General features: G+C 53.6%; 6 protein-coding genes across 6 annotated transcripts; 2 read left to right on the forward strand and 4 right to left on the reverse strand.

Moving 5' to 3' along the window:
- Positions 1-2,799: 2,799 nt before the first annotated feature.
- PG985_011365 (uncharacterized protein) lies at positions 2,800-3,228 on the reverse strand (the record flags this gene model as incomplete). The annotated part of the gene is made up of 1 exon (XM_066831132.1): positions 2,800-3,228. The coding sequence occupies one exon, from the start codon at positions 3,226-3,228 to the stop codon at positions 2,800-2,802; it is 429 nt and encodes a 142-aa protein (XP_066681814.1).
- A 524-nt stretch (positions 3,229-3,752) lies between these two features.
- On the reverse strand, positions 3,753-5,888 carry PG985_011366 (Maltose permease MAL31; the record flags this gene model as incomplete). Its single annotated transcript, XM_066831133.1, has 5 exons — positions 3,753-4,333; positions 4,414-4,723; positions 4,800-5,048; positions 5,146-5,403; positions 5,670-5,888. The coding sequence occupies 5 exons, from the start codon at positions 5,886-5,888 to the stop codon at positions 3,753-3,755; spliced, it is 1,617 nt and encodes a 538-aa protein (XP_066681815.1).
- Positions 5,889-8,503: 2,615 nt separating this feature from the next.
- Positions 8,504-9,690, reverse strand: PG985_011367 (uncharacterized protein; the record flags this gene model as incomplete). Its single annotated transcript, XM_066831134.1, has 2 exons — positions 8,504-9,328; positions 9,391-9,690. The coding sequence occupies 2 exons, from the start codon at positions 9,688-9,690 to the stop codon at positions 8,504-8,506; spliced, it is 1,125 nt and encodes a 374-aa protein (XP_066681816.1).
- A 304-nt stretch (positions 9,691-9,994) lies between these two features.
- Positions 9,995-10,940, forward strand: PG985_011368 (NADH-ubiquinone oxidoreductase 21 kDa subunit; the record flags this gene model as incomplete). The annotated part of the gene is made up of 4 exons (XM_066831135.1): positions 9,995-10,168; positions 10,235-10,251; positions 10,359-10,564; positions 10,639-10,940. The coding sequence occupies exons 1-4, from the start codon at positions 10,109-10,111 to the stop codon at positions 10,938-10,940; spliced, it is 585 nt and encodes a 194-aa protein (XP_066681817.1). The 5' UTR covers positions 9,995-10,108.
- Positions 10,941-11,296: 356 nt separating this feature from the next.
- Positions 11,297-14,008, reverse strand: PG985_011369 (uncharacterized protein; the record flags this gene model as incomplete). Its single annotated transcript, XM_066831136.1, has 4 exons — positions 11,297-11,789; positions 11,863-13,524; positions 13,574-13,695; positions 13,973-14,008. The coding sequence occupies 4 exons, from the start codon at positions 14,006-14,008 to the stop codon at positions 11,297-11,299; spliced, it is 2,313 nt and encodes a 770-aa protein (XP_066681818.1).
- A 3,181-nt stretch (positions 14,009-17,189) lies between these two features.
- PG985_011370 (uncharacterized protein) lies at positions 17,190-19,439 on the forward strand (the record flags this gene model as incomplete). Its single annotated transcript, XM_066831137.1, has 1 exon — positions 17,190-19,439. One exon carries the CDS (start codon positions 17,190-17,192, stop codon positions 19,437-19,439), a length of 2,250 nt encoding a protein of 749 aa, XP_066681819.1.
- Positions 19,440-19,823: the final 384 nt, after the last annotated feature.

Here is a 19,823-nt window from a genome sequence, read left to right on the forward strand (position 1 = left end):
CATTGCCCTGGAGCTTTGTTCTAGTGGGGGGTAGGTGGGTCCTGGTTGACCTCATCCCAGAAGTGACATCAAATAGATACCGGAATAACCAGGCCAATTGCCTCTGCTCAAAGCACTCAATTGGAATAATTAAGTGGAATAATCAGTTGGAATAAACGGCCGAGGTATATATAATGTTCAATTATGCGAGTGGAATAATCGCCCGATTACTCTATTGCCAGCTGGCTGTCGGGAGAAGCCTGGCTGTTTGGTTAATCCGGTGTCAGTCATGTTGATGCCCCTACTGCACATCCCTCCATCCCTCAATTACCAATAAGGGATGCTTACATGTATCTACTGACTATTTCTTTGTGCTGTTGTTTCTTCGTTGCAAGATTGCTCGCAAGCTACTGCGGGCAAACGCAGATAGGCAATGTAACGTTGGGGTTTCCGGGTACATACAGATCTGACCTGAGATTCACCCATTAACATCAGCCCCATAGCTTGGCATTGCCTTAGGGCCCGGCAGGCAGAGAGTGCGTCATTGATATTTCCGCACAAAAAACAGTCTGCGTCTTCAGTGACTGTCTTCTTCTCTACCTCGCATGTTGATACTAGATAATATTCCGGGCCATGCATAACACCGAATGTAGACTTAGTCCTGTAAAACAGGTAATCGGCATAACAGCTTCAGCAGCAACTAAACCGCACCCTAAATTGGTACTTGCATACTCGGGGCACGCATTTCGCAACTACACGTTTGAATCGTATTCATTATCCTAACCCTTATTCCCATCGGCATGTCGGTTGGTAGACCCACGACAGGGCGCTGCAGAGTGATGTTTATATATGTTCTGACAATCTCCTCTGCCATGTATATGTACATATTCATGTGTCTAATGATAATGTCTAACACCGGGGAGGCAGAGTACTAGACTATACATAGTACCTCAACTGGCCCGATGCTGGGATAGCAGACACACGCTGACCCATGCCACCTTTCCCTTCGCTCCTCGACTTACAATCACTATATCACGGCCACGCCAAGACCGATCTGCTCCCCTAACAATATTGGACATTTGCCTTCGCTATAACCCCACAACGACAAGTTTCAAATCATCCGCAGTGCAAAGACGCCACGAAAGCGTTATCCAAGCAGCTAGAGGACAGTCAGATGGGGAGAAGAATATAAGTATGAAACGTCGAAGGGAAACGATGTGCGCCTTACTTACAAATGTAAAAGATCGAACAACGTGTATCGTTATTGGACAGTGACTATCATCACATGGTAATGCATTCTTTTTCTTTTTCTTTACTTTTTACCGCCATACAAGTTTCGATCCGATGCCAGCTAAGACATGGTAATGTATAGCAAGTCCTAAATGTAAAAATAGCAAAGCTTACTATACTTGCGGTCATCCATCTCGTCGTAGTTGTAACCTGTCAACTGCCACAATATGTCAACAGCATTCACCCCTTGTCCATTTGAGTTATATTGCCACTGGCTATAGCGGGTTCCAAAAATAGTCTCTGCCAGCACACATTGTCTTGCCCTCCATTGCCTTAGAGTTTGGCTCTATATGCCATGCCACCTACCATCAACTTGTGTTTGCAATTTCAAGACGACGACGCAGATCTATTCAATCGTGGCTTGCATTGCCACCTCGTAAGCGATCCTTAGGTCCCCAGTACACAATCTCTGGGCCGCGAGGGCAGAACACCAATGCATCCAGGTTACTCATTATAGAGAAGCTCATTGGTTACTGATGGCCAACCTTTCAATGGGGTTCCCCTTCATCCAAAGGAATCGTGCTGGACTCGTCGAATATCGATCAGTATAATTATAGGAGATTGGTCATCAAACGCCACCGCCACGCAGGATAATCTGCAAGCCATTTCTGACCTTTGCCCGTCCAATAGCAACTTCTTATGGAAAATGCCTGGCCGGACTCGCCCCCACGGTCATTGTGGATGATGTTATCTTAAGGCAATGCTTCCTTGGCTTACTACGAAACAGATAGAGGCACAGAGTCGGCGACCTCATTGTAGCCAGGTGTATGTGCTGACGGCAGCTCTGTGTAACCGTATACAGTAAGGAGGGATTTGGAGAGAAATCTCCCCGAGGCGATTCGATGCGCTGACTGGCCATACCTTAAAGCAAGGCTGGTGGTACTTTGAGCTTGGAGGAACTCTAGTTCGCCGAGACATCCGCCGTGCCTTGGAAGCCTTCGAACTTGCACGACGCCATGCTTCCAAAGCCCCATTGTATCCTTGCGAATCGAATGTTATTCTCAAGTACTACTATACAGCGATGACCAGTCTATGCACCACCTTGGCGCTTCGTGAATTATCCGGGCAATAGCCTGCCAAAGTCCTAGCTAAAGACGGGTTGGAAACCTGCATCCAGGCATCATGATGCACTTGGATGCGGCGATGAGCACACAGAGAATGGAAATATAAAGAGCTCATCTTCGTCCCTCTGAATCCAACAGAGAAGAGACCAAATCACCATCCCAGACAAATTCACTTCACCCAGCCCACTCTCTTGAACAAAACATAGCTCGCTTCTGTAGTCCATTCGAAGAACTCTTGTGCTTCATATCCAACATGCTCACCGCAAAGCTCACTTTCACCTTGGCCGCCGTCGCCGGACTGGGGTCAACCGTCACCGCCACCCCCCTCGGACCGCAGCGTGCGGCCATCGACCCCATCGCGACCTTCCAGCCGTCCGAGGGGATCGAGTACCTGCACTCCCACGACGTCAACGGCACGACGCTGTACTACTTTGGCAGCCCCTCCAACGCGGAAACCCCTCCACCTTCACAACAACTGCACAAGCGCTGCGGCGGCAACGCCGTGACCTGCTACTACTCGCACACCATCTCGAAGCCGCCGGCGTGCCAGTCGCTGCTCGACTCGCTCAAGGGCAGCCGCGTGTCGCTGCCCAAGAGCCCGCGCTCCGTCTGCGCCACGTCCGACGGGCAGCAGTGCTGCGTCAGCTGGGCCGACGTGGCCAACGGCATCACCCACGGTGACCTGTACACGGCCGGGCAGAAGGTCTACGACCAGTGCATCAACAACTGGGTCATCAAGGGGTCCGGCCTGGCGCGGGACGTGCAGCTGGGCTCGACTTGTACCACCGAGTGCGTGTCGAACCGGGCGACGGGATGCAGATAAGAAGGTCAGGGCGATGATGAGATGACCATCAATGGTTGTCTCTGGCCCAGGATATGTAGAGCGGTGTGGCATAGATGACTGGAGGGCAGGCTAAGGATCTTCTTAACAATGCGGGGGGGTTTCTGGAAATGACTGTATATAGGTTACTCTTCTTTTCTTTTCTTTTTCCTTTTTCTATCTTTCTTTCTTTATGAGGGGCAATTCGAAGGGGTTACTGGCCTTGAACTCTCGGGCATATATGGAAATAGGCCAGGTATAGTGTCAAGAAAACCAATAAAAAAAGTGGAAAACGGAAAGGCCACCTTTGCCGCATCACCTTGATGAGTTAATGTGTACTGGAACATGATGACTTCAGAAATGGACAACAACAACAAAACGGCAGACTAGCAAGCAAATGAAGAGTGGTCAAAATTGACGAATAACATCGGAGGAATACGAGGATAATTAAAGGTGTGACGGTATATATAAGTATGTATATGTATGTCTTTGAAGACAAGTCCTCCCCACACGCCCGCGAAAGCAACAACCCAAGCCAAGCCCGGCACTTTTCGGCGTAACCGACATCGACGACGACGACGAAAACGATGTGGACCTTCTTACTCGTTCTCGCGGACGTCGATGACCGTCGACTTGAACTTGCGCGCAGGCACCTTGCGGTTGAACAGAATATCCGCCTCGCGGTACGACCGATGCTTAAGCTCCGGCAAGAAGAAGTACGCCGACACAAAGCAGACGACAGCGGTCCCGCCCCAGACATAGCCGCACTTGCCCGCGATGTTTCCGCCGGTCGGGTTCAGCATCCACGACGCCAGATAAATCATCGGGATCTCCGCGACATAGTACGCCGCGCGGCCCACGCCCGTGCTCAGCGCGCGCAGGCGCACCGACGAGGTCTCGGCGATGATGGTGTAGGAGATGGGGCCCAGGGTGCCGGCGAAGACGAAGGAGATGATGACGCCGAGGCAGGCCTGCGCGTAGTTGGTCGCGCTGTTCTGCTGGATCGAGGCGCAGACGCCCAGCAGGACGAGCAGGAGGACGTTGGTGGCCGTGCCCCACAGGTAGATGGTGCGGCGGCCGAACCAGGCCGTCAGGGGCAGCGAGAGGCCGTTGGCCACGAACTGCAGGCACGAGTTGATGAGGTTGAGCTGGAAGGCGAACTCGGATGTCATGCCGGCCTCTGCAAGAGGGAAAGGGGTGTCAGCGATGCACGTTAAGTTCAAGTTCATGGGGTATGTGGGATGACAGTTGGAGACTCACGTTGGAAGAAGTAGGTGGCCTGGTTGGCAATTAAGTTGCCGGCAAAGTTCTGCGAGGCGTACATCAGGCAGGTGATGATGGTCCGCCGCCGGTCGACGCCCTTGACCAGGTCCAGCAGGGATGGCTCGCCGCCCAGCTTCTTCTCGATCTCGACGGTGCGCTCCATCATGGCGAGCGTCTGCTGCGTGCCCTCCTTGTGGGTGTTGCTGCCGAGGCGCTCGATGGACCGGAGGGCCTCGGCCTTCCGGCCGCGGCGTAGGAGCCACCAGGGGGACTCGGGCGCGAGGAAGATGAGGACCATGAGAGGCAACTGTGAGTTGGACGATCGAATGATTAGTAAGTGTTCTCGCTATAATTGACCAAAGGGGGGCTGCTGGGTTACTTACTGGGAAGATCCACTGGAGAGCCAAGGGGACTCTCCATGCCCACTCATCGTCCCGCTTGTTATATGCATAGGTGGCAGCCGCGACGAGGATGGAGCCGATGGACCAACTCATCTGCAGGGTAGCCGTGCAGGCACCTCGGAGGGCGAGGGGCACGATCTCACTTGCGTAAGCCGGGGCATTGGCAATGAAGAAACCCCAGGGGACACCCTCAAACGCTTGGCCAATGACGAGGAGCGTGAGCGAATTGGCCTATAGGGTTTAGAGTTCAGTCAGTTCTGTACTCGCTTGACTTTAATGAATTTAAGACTGCCGCCAATGTGGGCTAAGAAGGGGATCTGCCGCTTACGAAGAAACTAATGAAGATGGTGGCGTTCATCATCACCAAGGCTAAGAGCGTAGTCCAACGGTACCCGAGGCGGTTGGTGACGGGCCCGGCAGCGAAGACGCCGACGAAAGCGCCACACTGACCGGCTTGGAACAGGGAGCTCTGCCACTTGGTCTCGATAGACCACTCTCCATTCGCTTCTTGGATACCATATTGTCTTTTGAACGCGGGAAGGGCGACGAAGTTGCCGTTGAGGAACATGTCGAAGGATTCCATGACCTGCGCAGGGGAGGAAATCCGATTAGCTCACTTTCTTTTGGGCGCTATACGAGTTTGGGCAGGTGGGCGTAATGCATGCATGTTGCAGCATGTACTGTAAGCCACGCCTAGCCCGACGCGGCCACCACCCGTTCTTCCCGCCCGCCACCCAAGACACGGATACGAAATCTGCATGCGAGAGGGTAGGTAAGGGGAAGAAGGGAAGAAGGGAAGAAGGGAAGAAGGGTAGAAGGGTAGAAGGGAGAAGACACAGAGAGGAAACTCACAATGGTGAAGCACATGATGAAAGCCCAGGCGCAGGCCTTCGGGTGGCTCTTGACGGACTGCCAGAGACCCTGCGAGTGCTCGTGGTTCTCACCGTCGAAGGCATCGTTCATGAGATCCGAGCTGGCCAGGACCTCGGCGTGAAGGATGTCGACCTGGTGGTCGCTGTGCAGACCCTCCTTGGTCTCCTTCGTATGGGGGTGGTTGTCGTCGGACGACATCTTCGCGGTTGTTGAAGTGGTAGCTCTGCTCGTCCGCCCACACACTCACGCGCGCTATTGTCAACGGCTGGCAAGATAGACCCGGACCACCTGCGTAGGAGAATACAAGGTGAAGATGGGGGTTGAACGGTGCGGTGGACAGGCCAAGAAAGACAAGAGGCCAAGAGCGAGTAGAAGGCCGCCAAGTTGGGAGCTTATATAGTCTTGACTTTATACATCCTGTCCCCTACCCGGCCCGCGTTGGTCCAGACCCCCCGTCATGTTTGTCTTGTTTCGTTCGTTGGTTCCCCCTCTCCCCGTATTCCTGGGATCTTGGGGGAAAAGAGCGGGCGAGGTGAGATTGCGCATGGGCTTCCCGGGACCGTCACTCGCGTAGTGGATGCGTCTGCGACAGAGGAAAAAAAGTGCGCGCATGATACGTGGATCAATTTTCTGCAGAGTAGAGTTTAGCGAACCCAATTCGCTAACGTGAGAAACCCCCTGTAGGAATCCGGGGACGTGATGGGCGCGCATCTCGCAGGGCCACTTGGGAAAACGGGGGCCCCCTAACGAACCTCCCTAGCTGTCCTGTCCAGTCCGGGGCGCAACCCCGAATCAGTTCGTGGAGCCCGCTCTGGCTACCACCACTACCCCGCATAACCCAAAAGCTCCCCCAGTTTCCCGGCTCCCCCAGGCTCAATCCTTCCAGCCTTCTCCGCACTTTCTCCAGATGACCAGCCTCTTTAGCGTGTGTTGCATTTATCCACGACCAACAACATCCCCGGTTCTTTTTGGGGAAATGGTCGCCTCTCGAGCGATTCCGACCCTCTGGATGTTGCATGTTATTCGTGAGCGTTGACGAGTGCAATTACCCCGAGGCATCCATCCATCCGTCTATCCCTCTCATCCCGACCACTCTAGGCGCTCTGCATCGCAGTGGATATGCATTTGCTGTCTCTGCGTCGTTTACTCGCCCAATCAAGCAGCCTCAGGTATGGAATCGCGTTGCTTGTCGGATCAAACCAGTAGTAAATGCAGCCACCAAGCAAGCCATGCGTATCAAGTATAGGTAGAGAGACTCGCCTCTCGTGCGATACTTGGGACCCGAAGCAGAATCCCACCGAGACAGGGCCGGCACCATGTGGTGAAGTGAGACGAATCAGTTTCCAGCTTTCGTCCCGCTCACCGCCTCAGCTGACTTTGTCTCATACCCAGGGAGATGGGAGAAAGAAGCATGTAAACACCCAAAGGAGCAGGAACATTACAGGGCCAATACGTGCACTAGGTCAGAGTAGTTAGGTGACACGACAGAAACAAGCTGATTCCGTGCCAATCCTTTGTGAGAGCGATTCGATTCTGGGCCTTTTCGACAGTAGCGCTCAGTACCCAATCAAACAGCCCAACCACCCCTTACGACACGAGTCGGCCCTGGTGACCGGCTGAGTAGTCTCCCTTCCCAGAAAAGTTCTTGCATTCTGTACCCAGCAATTTGGGGTATGCACATTAGCATGCCAAAATAAGCAAAACATCCATGCTGCAACCATCACGGCGAAAGATTACCACGTGGTATGGTTCATCTCTTGCGTTTGATTGATCCGACTCTTGACCAAGGCCGCGGCTCTCGCTTGCTGACACGTGACGTTACTGGAGCTCCGGACACCGGGTATATCCCCTTTCCTTTTTCCTGTCGGCTGTAACATCTCCTCGAGTATCGAAATTGCCAGTGCTGGATACGGCGCATCTGACCTAGCCCAACCCCGGCAGGTCGGGTGCGAACTCTCGTGGTGTCACAGCCGAAGCGTATGAGAAACGCAATGTCATCATGACCGTGTGGTGACCGCACCAAACCGGCGCGTCGGAAGCTAGGTACAGGGCCGCTAGCCGGGCAGGTGCTGTAGACCGGCCAGTAGGCCCGATTTCTGTTGTTATATTTGGTAATGTATCAGACACTGACGACCTGCTGGCGATTTCCGTCTGAGTACCACACTGCTCGGTCGCGTACCCCTTACAGCCTTCACCGTATTTCATGGCCATGTGGCTGGAAGACAGAAAGAAAGGGAGCCTCTGGAGACGCGCCGGTCGCCAGGACTCCCTGCCATTGGCGATGCCAGGTCCCAGCATCCACTTTTTCGCTTGAAACCTTGATTGCTGTCCACATGGAACAAATGAGAATAATACTCTGTCACCCCCGCAGGGATTTCGCTGTGTGTTGTATACTCGCTTGAGATAATGGAATACGTTGATGGAAGTTGAGAACATTGAATGGGTGTCGTCAACCGTTGGCAGGAGATAAGCTTAAAAACAAGCAACAGATTAGTGCGGCGCTCAGGTCCACGATCTCGGTTTCCCCATTTATCATTCCAGAACATGGGCCAATCCAGAATCCGATGCATCGAAACTTACGGAATTGCATGTTGGAAGTTCGAATCAAAAGTGCATTGAAATATGAGTAGTCACACGTAACACTTCAACTCGGCTCTCTTGAACACATGCATATTGGAAAGCGAGCCATGCCCTGCAACGCTGCCGGGAATGGGTAGTTAGCAGCACTTGAGGATTACATAACTGGGTGGTTGTCATTCATCATTAAGCAGGGTATAATCTCATACATGTAGCAATGCACGGGTCGATGTAAATTACCACAACCCGTCCATCTCCGCCATAGCCTCTTCTTCGTCCGCATCCGCACTCCTCTCCACCGGGGCAGGTGGTTGCGGCTTAGGGGCCGGACGTGACTCCGCCGCTTCTGCTTCTGCCATCAAGGCGTCCAGATCGTCTTCGTCATCATCATCGACGAACGGGCCCGACTTCTTGTTGGGTTTTGATACCACGAGCGGTTGTGGCGGCTTCGACGACTGGGCTTCCGCCTCCGCCATCAGCGCATCCAGGTCGTCGTCGTCATCTGGCACCGCTGGCCGTGATGGTATGGATTTGGAGGCGGCAGGTTTGCCGTTGCCGAATAGAGAACCCCCGTTTCCGAACAGCGAGGTCGACGGGGCCGCCCGTTGCGCTTCTTCCTCAGCCATCAGGGCATCGAGGTCCTCTTCTTCATCTGGCTCGCCACCCGCCACGTTGGTTGCAGGCGCCGTGGTCTTCTTCGAGCCTCTAGGCGTAGCGTCGTAGATGTCCTCGTCGCCAAACAAACCGTCACCGACCGCAGGCGTCCGCGGCCGTTCGCTAGATCCACCATTGTTCTGGAACATGGGCGCTTTCCTGGCGGGAAGCACGGCCGCGTCCCGACCAAGGATGTCGGTAATGATTTCGGGCACCTCATCTTCATCGTCCGTGTCCCTCGGGGGCTTGGGCTTTCCTTCGTTGATCCACCCAATCCTCTCCATCTGCATGTGCTTGGTGTGGCCCGTCTTCTCGATCATGGCCAGGGCGTCGAGGAACTTGGCCTTGGGGAACAGGTCGTCGAGCCAGAGTTGGTAGAAGGACAGCAACCGTGCCGTATCTGAGAACTGTAAGGCCTAGTTAGAAGTGATTCTTAGTTCAAAGGGTAGAAAACCTCGAGTAGCCTTACTTCATGACCTTTGCCCTTGAACTTCAGCTCGCGGGCCTTCCTCCGCAGCTTGGGTATGCCCTTGTCTGACAGTAATCGCGGCGCATCTAACTTCACATTGGGCACTCTCTGCTTCTTGGCCACGTTGACTTCTTCCTCGATACCGAGTCCGCTGGCATCTTTGCGCTTCTTTGGATTGGTGTCTGCTTTGCCCTTGGCGTTCTCGTCGCCCGAGTCCGCGAACGGATCGGCGAAGTCGTCGACGTCGAAATTGTCTAAATCGTCTTCGACGGTCGGGCGGTTGGCTTTAGTTGAAGCCATCTTTGATGTGTCAGATATGTCTCCTTCAGATGTTGTGGCCGAGCGACGTTGTGATCAAGAGTACTGGGGTGCATTGAAGATCAATTAACTGGGAGACGCGTCGGGTCCCTTCAATAGCGCGTCGTCGCCAATTGAGCGTTAATTGATGGACCCGGTTTGGCGGGGTGGTAATCCTGTGGCTTGTGGAATTTCTGCCCAGCCACAAGCTGACCCAGAAAAAACCCAAGCCACCTCAAAGCTGCAAAGGTCAGCAAAAGCAGTAGCCGAGATTGAGCCGCTTAGGTAATCCGAGCCGATTGGCAATTCGCGAATTGGAGAGCTCCAGCTTCGACCTCGATCCATTGACTGGAAAGCGCATTGAAAGAGGTTCTGGCAGCTCAAAGTACTGGACTGGACCGCTCAATTGAGTCCGCCCGTCATGTCGACTCCTCAGCAACCGACCTACGTCCCCAGCAAGGTCTTGAAGACCGACTATCCCGTGAGTCTCCCGGTCCCGGTGCTCAATTGGCGTTGTGATGGAAACTGACCGGCCCTGACGTTATAGCTCATTGACAATGACCCGTGAGTTTGCAACTCCTCGAACCGACGACGACGACGTACCGATGTTGCGGAAACACTGGCGGAAGAAGGGACACGATTGGAGGATTATCGTACTGATGCAGAAACAGTCACTTCAAGAGAGTTGTTGGCTATGCTAGACCCTCCGACTACATCCACGGTGTAACGGCCGCCGCCGCCGGACCCGGCATGCTCTACGCCATGGAGAAGTTTGCCCCCTCGCAAGTCGGACGCGGCGGTTTCGCGCAAGCGATGCGCCTGACTGGTGTCATTGGCGCCATCGGCGGCTTCCTCTACTACTACCAGCGATCGACGAGTACGTTACAGCCCCCACAACAGCGTATGACCCAACAATGGCTAGAACGAAGAACTGACATCGGGTAATCACAGTGCGCTTCTACGGCATGGCCGAGAACGCCCGCGAGGTCGACATGGACATGCGCGAGATGGTGGACAAGGTCAAGAAGGGCGAGACGCTGTACGGCGAGAGCCGGCTCACCCCCCACATGCAGGGCGTGGCCGCCCGCCAGAGCCGCTACTCGGCCCTCTTCATGTACGGCATCCCGTGGTTCAACTTTGTCAACCACAGCCAGCACGGCGTCGACACGGCCAAGTACTACCGCCAGGCCGAGCGCGAGCTCGAGAGCGAGCGCACCGGCAAGGCCCAGGGCGAGGTCGCTACTCTGATGTAAAATCCACCCAAGGAAAAGAAACGAGCAAAACAGAAGTTGGGGAGGTATGGAGCGACTCGAACGCCAGGGAGTTGTTGCCTCTTGAGAAGGCGGAAGTGGGTGGTGGAAAGGCAGGCAGGCAAAGACGCGGAGCAATCTGTACATATTGTATATCAGAAGCCGTCGAAACCAAGACGCGGGCTTCTCGGAGAGAACAGGAAGAAATAAAGTAAAGCTGTCATTTGTCATTTGTGTCTTGCAATGAATTCAGGCTCGCCCGAAATCTATGTCGTACGTACCAATACTCCGCTAACTCAATCTCATGTCTTTACACGTGCTCCCTTAAAAATGACTCCTGCTATATACAAATATATCCCTCACCACATGGAAGTATTAAAACTTGACAGGTCCTCCTCTACCAGCCCCAAGATGTGGTTATTGCCCGAGAACCAATCACCCAACTGCACATTCCTCATGACATCATCCGCACCACCACCACTGCCACCAGCCCCAGGACCGCCACCGTTCACGTCATCGGCGGCACCGCTCGGATCACCCCCACCGCTCTCGTCCATGGGCATGATGCCCAGCTGGCTCAGGTAGAGGTCGAACTCGTTGCCGACGGGCACCATATCCTGGTCCCAGGCCTGCTGGGCCTTGGCCTCGGCGTACAGCAGCGCCACGTTGTAGAGCACCGTCGAGAGCCGGTGCAGCTTCTCGACCGCCGGCGAGATGCCGCACCCGGCCTCGAGCGAGCCGATGAAGCGTTCCAGGTGCCGCAGGTCGGATTGGGAGGCGTCCGAGGCCGGGTTCTCGATCACTTGGCAGAAGATGACGATGAAGGGGATGAAGGGGGCGTAGAGGATGGTCCTGGGGTGGTGTGTTAGAAGAAGAGAAATGTTTTAGGTCGGTGGGCGGGAGAAGGAAAAAAAGAAAGACTTACCAGTGCAGGTATATCACTTTCAGACTCGTGTCGCTCATCATGTCCATGCATTCCTGGTGGCTCCGCATCGCCGCCCTCGCCGCATCCGTACACTCGTCCGCGAAAGTCCGACTCTTGCTGCCTTTCCCACCAGCAGTAGTAGCCGAGTCCCCACCGCTAGCACCGCCACCATCATTCGTACTCGGCGGCAAGGCCCGATACGCCAGGGCCGCGCTGCTCCAATACCCGACCTCGTCGCTCTTGAGGATAAGGGCGAACATCTGGGAGTCGCGATCGCCGCTCTGCGCGCGGGCGGTCGCCTCGTCAAGCAGCTTCTGCGTCTCGCGCAGCAGGAACTGCAGATCCACGATGACGGCCCGCACCTGCGCGGCGCGCGTCGACTCGGCCTGCCGCAGGGGCCCGGGGCTATAGAGGCGCTGGTAGATGCGCCCCTGGACCTCGGCGTGCTTGATCCACAGGCTCAGGATGGCCGTCGAGTGCCCGCTCCCCGCCACGCCGCCATAGTCGTCGTCGAGCGCGGTGCGCTCCAACACGCTGGGTACGCCAATGTCGTAATCCTGCAGGACGCTGGCGCGACCGAGCCGCAGACTGAGGCCCTTGTCCAGCATGTAGGCGCTCCAGAAGATGAGGGCCTTGGTGCGGCGCAGCTCGGGGGTGTCGCCGCGCTGGGTGTGCTCCTGGTGCAGGCCCAGGGTGCGGCACATGTTGGCGGCGCGCTCGGTCAGCAGCCAGGCGAGCGAGGGCCGCGAGACGTCGACGGCGAAGGAGGCGCCCATGAGCAGGGCCTCGCAGTTCTCGAGCGTCGCGGGCAGGAGCAGGGGCAGCTGCGCGATGGCCGTCTCCATGTTGTACTGGCACATGGCCGTGCACTTTTCGAGAGTGGCTTTCTCGGCGGTGCCCGCGGGGGCGCGGATGCTCTTCTCGAAGAACAAATAAATCAGGCCCGCGTTGACGTTGAGGAAGAGCGCCTCGGGGATGTCGCTGTGGTCCGTGTGGAAGTAGAGCCGGCGGCAGCGCTCGACAAAGACCTCCTGGTCCGTGAAGCACGTCACCACCAGCAGCATCATGGACCCGGGCGCCGACTGCAGCTGGCGCAGCTCCGAGATGACGAGCTCCATGGGCGGCATGGGCAGGTCCTTGAGACGGACGGGGCCCTTGGCGCTGCGGTGCTTGCCGTGGCTGGCGGCGGCGCTGGCGTTGTGGCCGTCGAAGTAGCTCCGCGTCGTGCTGCCGGGCCCCGTCCGCGAGTTCTGCAGCTCCACCATTTGCTTCAACGACGACAGCGCCGCCTCTATGCGCGGGTTTGACCCGGAGAAGGGCGCCACCGCGATTGAGGCCGAGGCTACGAAGTCGGACGCGAAGGCGGCGTGGGCCGCCAGCGAGGTGGAGCCCTCAAAGGTCTTGGAGTCGTCTGGTTCGAAGACGGTGGATGTATCATCGTAAGGCGTTTTTGACGGGGATAGATTCTCGGACGCGCCGCCCGGGGTTGTTGTGGGTGTGTCATTGTTCTGCCGCCGCGTCCTCCTGTCCTGGTCTGAGGGCGTATTAGAGGACGATGCTAGGGAATTGCTGTTTGCCGCTGATCGCGGACTGGTGGAAAGATCCCGCAACAGCGCCTCTATCGTGGCCAAGCGGTCGCCCATAAAATCGATCTTCTTTTCACTGCAAGGTGTCAAATTATAGTGCGCCCTGCAGGTGATACATGACGTACTATTGGCTTGAGATCAAGACCCTTTGCCGGGGCTCCTTGGGCTTCTGGCCCAGGCCGGTAGAGCTACACGAGCGCTTGGCGCTCCGGCAATTGGAACATGGCGTTTCCTTATCGCATCGAATCTAGCAAGGGGCGCTTAGTCAAAGGGTCTCTCTTACAGCCATTAAAGTATGGGAGCTGAGACTTACCTTGCGTAAACGACATTGGTCACACTATGCATGCAACACCAATCAATGTCAGTGCCAGTCTTGAGATGGAATGTCATCGGGCTGCAGGCGATGAGACGAGGGCATATCGGGCATCTCGATGCAAATCGGCGGCCGAGGAAGGCCGTAGCACCCAACTCCCAAGGGGCAGGATCCGGCAGTTGGGTTGGATTCAATGACTGAATGGACTTACGGCTCTCCGGACGCCTGGGGGACTGGCCCCACCCATGTTTTCGGCTTCGGCGTCCATGGACTCAATCCAAACCCAAGTATGTATGCAGTTCACCCCCAAACCCAATATGATGGCAATTGGATATTTAAAATTCAAGTATAATGTCATACAGTAGTAAGTAATAGGCCTTTGAAAGCAAGAAGGATGCTCTTCCTCGACTAGAACTCGATTGACGGCCTGCTTGCTGGAATTCGTGTTCGTGTTTGGCCGAGCGCGGCCAAAGGGGAAGCCTAAAATGGCGGCATCCGCGCGTCCCGAGGCTTGTTCCGCCCCCAAAACATCTCATAATCAGGACATAACTCTCTGATCACCTCACGAAACGCTTGATCCATCTTGATTATTCCAATTGATAAGGCGAACATAGTAGTAGGTTATCCCAGTATGTGGATATTATCGATTAGTTTATTGACTGATTGCTGACCATGTGTATAACCCATTAGTCCAATGGAATGATCGCTTTCGCAAGTTCGTTAGCCTGCTGGGTCAGGGGTCAAGAGCCGGGTCACGTGCTGTGGTATCAACAAAACCACTCGAATAAACAGATGACGCCCTTTGCTAAAGGGTTTCCAGTGACATACATTGATCCAGGTTGCCAAGCAATGTCATATCATGCCGAGAAATCCAGCGTGTTTCATGCCTGCATCTGTTCTTTGTTGCGTCGCCGCCGTCGTTGGGCGGTCCTATAGTGAACGACTGTTGGTTCAACTGCAGGCGCACCGAAATGTTATTGGTGAGCGGATTAAGGTCTGATTATATTACAACGCGAAGGAGGATACGCCTTCTAGTACAGCTGCTCGCCTTGGGAAAACTGACATAAGGCAAAAAGAGAAGTGGAACAGAAAAAAACACTTCCCCGGCTTTCAATCGTTCTTTTGCGTACTGTACATGTGTCAGAGCTCAGCCCTCACTGTCTGACGAAGAATAACTAAGGTCACAAAGTCAAAAATCTGCCACAGGGTCCCGTCGAAGAAACGGTCAAACTGGTGGCACCAGCATATTCGTAAGAATCAAGGAGAATACCAGAGCTTTTCAATGAGGCCTCCTGCATTCTTTTGAACCAGGCAGCAAGATACCGACCGTATTTGAGATTATCGGTCTCTAGGCGGAACGGAAATCGTTCCAGATATTACAATCGCAGCTCACTAGGACGTCCACATTAACCCACTGGCGACCAAACGAGATCGTCTTTCTCAAGATGGACGCCTCTAAAGATAGGGGCTACGGTGTCATTGTGTTTCATTTGAAAGGCCAATGGGATGAACGGAATATCTACTCAGAGGACATTCAGCCTGTCCTGTACATGAGCAAAGTCCTTACCAAGGCCGAGACAGGATACCAAGCCACGTAGCTCACATGTAAACACTGTGTATCATCACATCATACTGTTTCATCTGTCAATGATTGTGTATCATCACATCATACTGTTTCATCTGTCAATGATGTCTTGCATTGCCAAGACTCCATGAGATAAGTGTATCGTATACACGTGCAGAGCAACGCAGACAGTATAGAAATCTAGGAGTCTGTCACACATCTTCTAGGTTGTCCATAGCCAATATTTTGCCGGTCAAATAGGATAGGCGTGAACAGAACGAATGTGCACTGCTTCAACTCCAAGGTTACATTACACAGTGGTCGTGATGTGACCGTGTAAATGCCATACTTTGATGTGTTCACGTGAGATACACTCTCGTCAATGATTGGCAAGGCATCCAACCAGACATTTTGTGGTATTACAGTCAACCAAAGTGATCTTCCTGTTCAGATCTGGGTCAAATATGGAGAGCAAGGCAGCGCTCGACGGATACACACGTTCACTCACGACCACGACACACGTACTACCAATCAATTGTGTGGCTACACGAATGAAAGGTCGTCTGGCGCTTCAGGCTGAATTGAAGGACGCCTCGGGGACACGCCACGCAGACCGACAACGCGTACCCTTAAATACATGTTCATTTTTAATTATACAAAAGGCTTTGCATGTTCAATTTCATAGCCACGCTGGGGCATACGTGGCCCAGGATGACTCACATCCATCCAATCCGCGCTCTAGTGGCAATATACACGCAAAGGCTCATCTATGTTCCTGTAACTGTCTCCCGCCCTACACCCTCAAAGGGCTCAAGTTGGCCCGTTACAGATGCTAAATGGCGTAGCTACAGCGCGGGGAAAGTTTTACATTCGTTGCCGCCGCATTTTTGAAAATTAGTCGAGGACATCTTGTTAGTGGTTGAATCAGGGAACCTTCCCATACCACACATCACATAATATTCGAAGAAAAGCCAGTTTACCTCACCCTTATCACATTTATCACGCCGAATGTTTACAACCGCGCATTACTTAAAATCACATATCTCTTGCCATCGAAGGGGTAAGAGTGAGCAGATTTCCTTCACTTGCCCGAAAGCCATGGGTCAACACTTTTGGTACCTTCAGATGCAGAATAACGTACAGATTCCGAGAGCCTTGTGGAAATACTCCCAACGAGTCGAAGTATGACGTAAGTGTACCCCTCAAGATGCGAGCCGGATTGATGGCTTCAAGTTCTCGTCTTTTCTCCGGTTACACTGGGAGATCATTATGTGGTACAGTGTGATGGAAAAGTACATAGCCTTTCACATGTGATTCATTCTCTGGGGGGTACGAACAGTTACGGTTACCCATAGGAAAGCTGAGCTGAAAATGACAGCGAGCCTCGGGCAAGCAGGACACCATCCTTATCTTCGGCGAAATACATGCCAACCCAATCAACTATCACCTGTTATCCTTAGATGCCTTACCGGCGGAGTACGAATCTGGGCAATATTGGCCAAAGAATACTCTTTGGTCCGGGGCACGGGAGGCCTCGCACTGTCTTATTCCTTTGCTATGCGATTTCTAGAAATCCCAATACTAAATTTCGTGTTAACAGATCGGACATGTTATATACTGACTATACAAAACCATCGATTCCATAATTCAAGTACCATTCACCGGGGTATCGACTATCAACAATCTGCATTGGCCAATCAGATTCGAATGTTCAATGACCAACGAGCTAACCAAGCCATGCCAGCATCACGACAAAGCCATGGACGAAAAGCCTGATATAGTTATGGATAGGACCCTATTCGAAACAATCGAAAGTTCGAACTCGTTCCATGAAGCACTAGAGATGCCTAGCTCAGGAGACAACATGGCCAAACGCTGTAATGTCGATATATCTGATGTAGTCCAGGAGTCTTCCTGTGCTAAAAGGCACCACTATCTCACCCAGGGCATTGAGAGCTTACCCAAATGGTACAATCTTCCCCTGGAAGAGGTCAGCCAAGCAGAACAGCAATATCTTTTGGAAAGGGAAGCTGGGTGGTTGCTACGCCTTCCTACCGTTCCTGCCGCGTCGCGATTCGACAGCAATGGACTCCTTGGTACCGTACAAGGCGTCGAGCTGCGCAAATTATCCGCCATGGCCCGCCAAATCATCAACCATCTGTCTATAATCGAGATCGACAATCTATGCGAGGTTCTGGAGACGGAGTGCTCGCCGGATACTATGCGGGCGGCCTCCCACCTATTGATCCCGCTGTATCAGAGAACCCAAAGATCGTACGCGAAACCGAGAGCAGCATTTGACCCTATTTCACTCGAGGGGAATGCCAGGATTGAGCTGTACATAAAGCTCGTCGACTACACGACCAGTTGCGTCGCTCGTATCACCATGGAATACGTCACAGGAGATACGTGGTACAATACTAATCTTGCTGTGCTGAGCCAGATAGCAATGAAACTGAAGTTCCTCGCACGAGATACCTCGAGGCACGCAGAAACTTCCCTCCGCCGTGCCGAGTCCATTCTGATGCGACTCCGGAATGTGGACAAGGAGGACTCTCCCACTGACCTTTCATTTGATGAAGATAGTAGCGTAGAGAGCTACGACAACACCTTTGAGGACGACTATATCAGAAGTAGCCAAGCACAACAAGCGTTCGCCACGTCAGCACTCAGACGCGCATTAGGCTCGCTATATTTGGGCCTCTCACCGTGGCGGAATGTGGATCTCTTCCAGATTAGTTCTCACATATACACAGTGGGCCCTGAACAGACAACATGTGTTATAATGGAAGATGAGGCCAGCGTCGTCTCAGCTACATCCGCCTCACCCTGTCTTAAATTCTGTCTCACGGGTCTATGGCTTGTGCAGAAGAACTTCCACTCTCTTGCGAATCCGCCGAGTCCGCCTTCCCTGGCACCTTTTGGTGCTGAGCCGGTTACAGTAACTATGGCCTGGCAACCGGCAGGGACCCCCACCAACACTACAAACTTGAAGTTGTATTGCATGGACGAGTTACTGTCTTTGTCGATCCCTTTGTCTCTCTGTGCGCCTCGTCTCGGGGAACTCGCCGAACAAATGATCAGCCATCTGTCTCTGGGGACAGAGCCAGACGGTCCGCCGTTACGTCGCATCATACCGGCAGATATCGTTACTTCAATCGCCGGGTGTACCATACAGAGCAGCGGATATCTGACGCAGGCTCGTAAGATCTCGTTGACACACCCGAACACGATCAACATCGGTCAAAGCGTGTTCGACCTTGGCCGCTCCGACTTTCACCCGGAATACGAGAAATATCGCAAAAAGCTTGAAGAGTGGACAATCAGTGATAGTACTGTCACTGTCAAGTGTCCCTGGTACGTGGCCAGTGTCATACTCTTCTGCATGGCTGTATTGGTGGCATTTAGCGTCCCACCCGGCCTCCGCGACGGCAACCCGTTCCAGTACACTACCCATGCCACGCTTGTTCTCGGCATGATATTGTTCGCAGCAAGAAATAGATGGATGGCAACCTGGCCTTGGCACGACTTCTTGAAGGGGCGAATCGTTTGTCATTCGGTGAGCGAGGTTTCCGCGGTTTCCGGTGTGGACGCCCAGGTAGTGATCCTGAAGTTGCTGGACCATGCCAGAGGCTCTCGTTTTGTCACGCAAGGACCTTTTAACGTCCTCTTCAGCCGTGCAGACCAAAGCGCAGCCCAAGATGGTGATCCCGAAGAGGAAATGCGAGAGCAACACAGCGTGACGCGCATGTTGCTGTCAAATGCATCCAGGATGGCCCCGAAATCCCAAACACTCACAGACCTAGCCAAGGACGCGGAAAGCTTCCCAACTAGTTTCTCAATCAACAAAGCTATCGAGTCGCGGACCCTAAAGGCAAGCGGCTTCTTGATTCTTAAAGTCGCGGGTTATAATGGGGAGCACCTGGTGTGCTTGGATGCGCGCAAGGGCGAGACGGTCGATTTCGTGGAGAGGAACGGAAAAAGCGCGGTTCTCTCGTGTCTCAAACCCCCGGTGCCGAGAAAGGGGGAGGCCCCCACCGTGTTCCTCTCCGAGAACTGGGTAGAGTGGACGCGAATGCTGGGCGTATATACGGGCGATGTCGTTTTCGGGTAGGCGAAAAGCGTAATAATATGTTCGGTTGGTTCATTCGTGTCCTTTCGTCGCCGGAATCATTACAAACTGGGATCGTGTGAGCAAGTTGGGTTAGTTTCGTGCCCAGCAGCGACCTCTTTGTTATTGTACCGCGAACACCCTTGCTCGTTGACATTAACCTTTCTTTTCTTCTTTCGGTTGGTGATACCTCCCTGTAGAAGTTGGTTTGCTGAAGTGTACATTCTCTTTTCTTTTGTTATTTGTTGGCCGCCTCGACTCTTTTTGCGTTCCGTCCGTTACTAGCGAAAAGGGGTAGCACAGGTCTGGTTCATGGTGTATATAGACCCTCAATCAGCTCTAGTCTCTCTTTTCCTCCATAGACAATTTACAGTCCATCAGTCCTAC

Source organism: Apiospora marii, assembly GCF_038362585.1.
Source record: "Apiospora marii strain CBS 49790 chromosome Unknown utg000007l_segment0_segment0, whole genome shotgun sequence".
Taxonomy (NCBI): Eukaryota; Fungi; Ascomycota; class Sordariomycetes; order Amphisphaeriales; family Apiosporaceae; genus Apiospora; species Apiospora marii.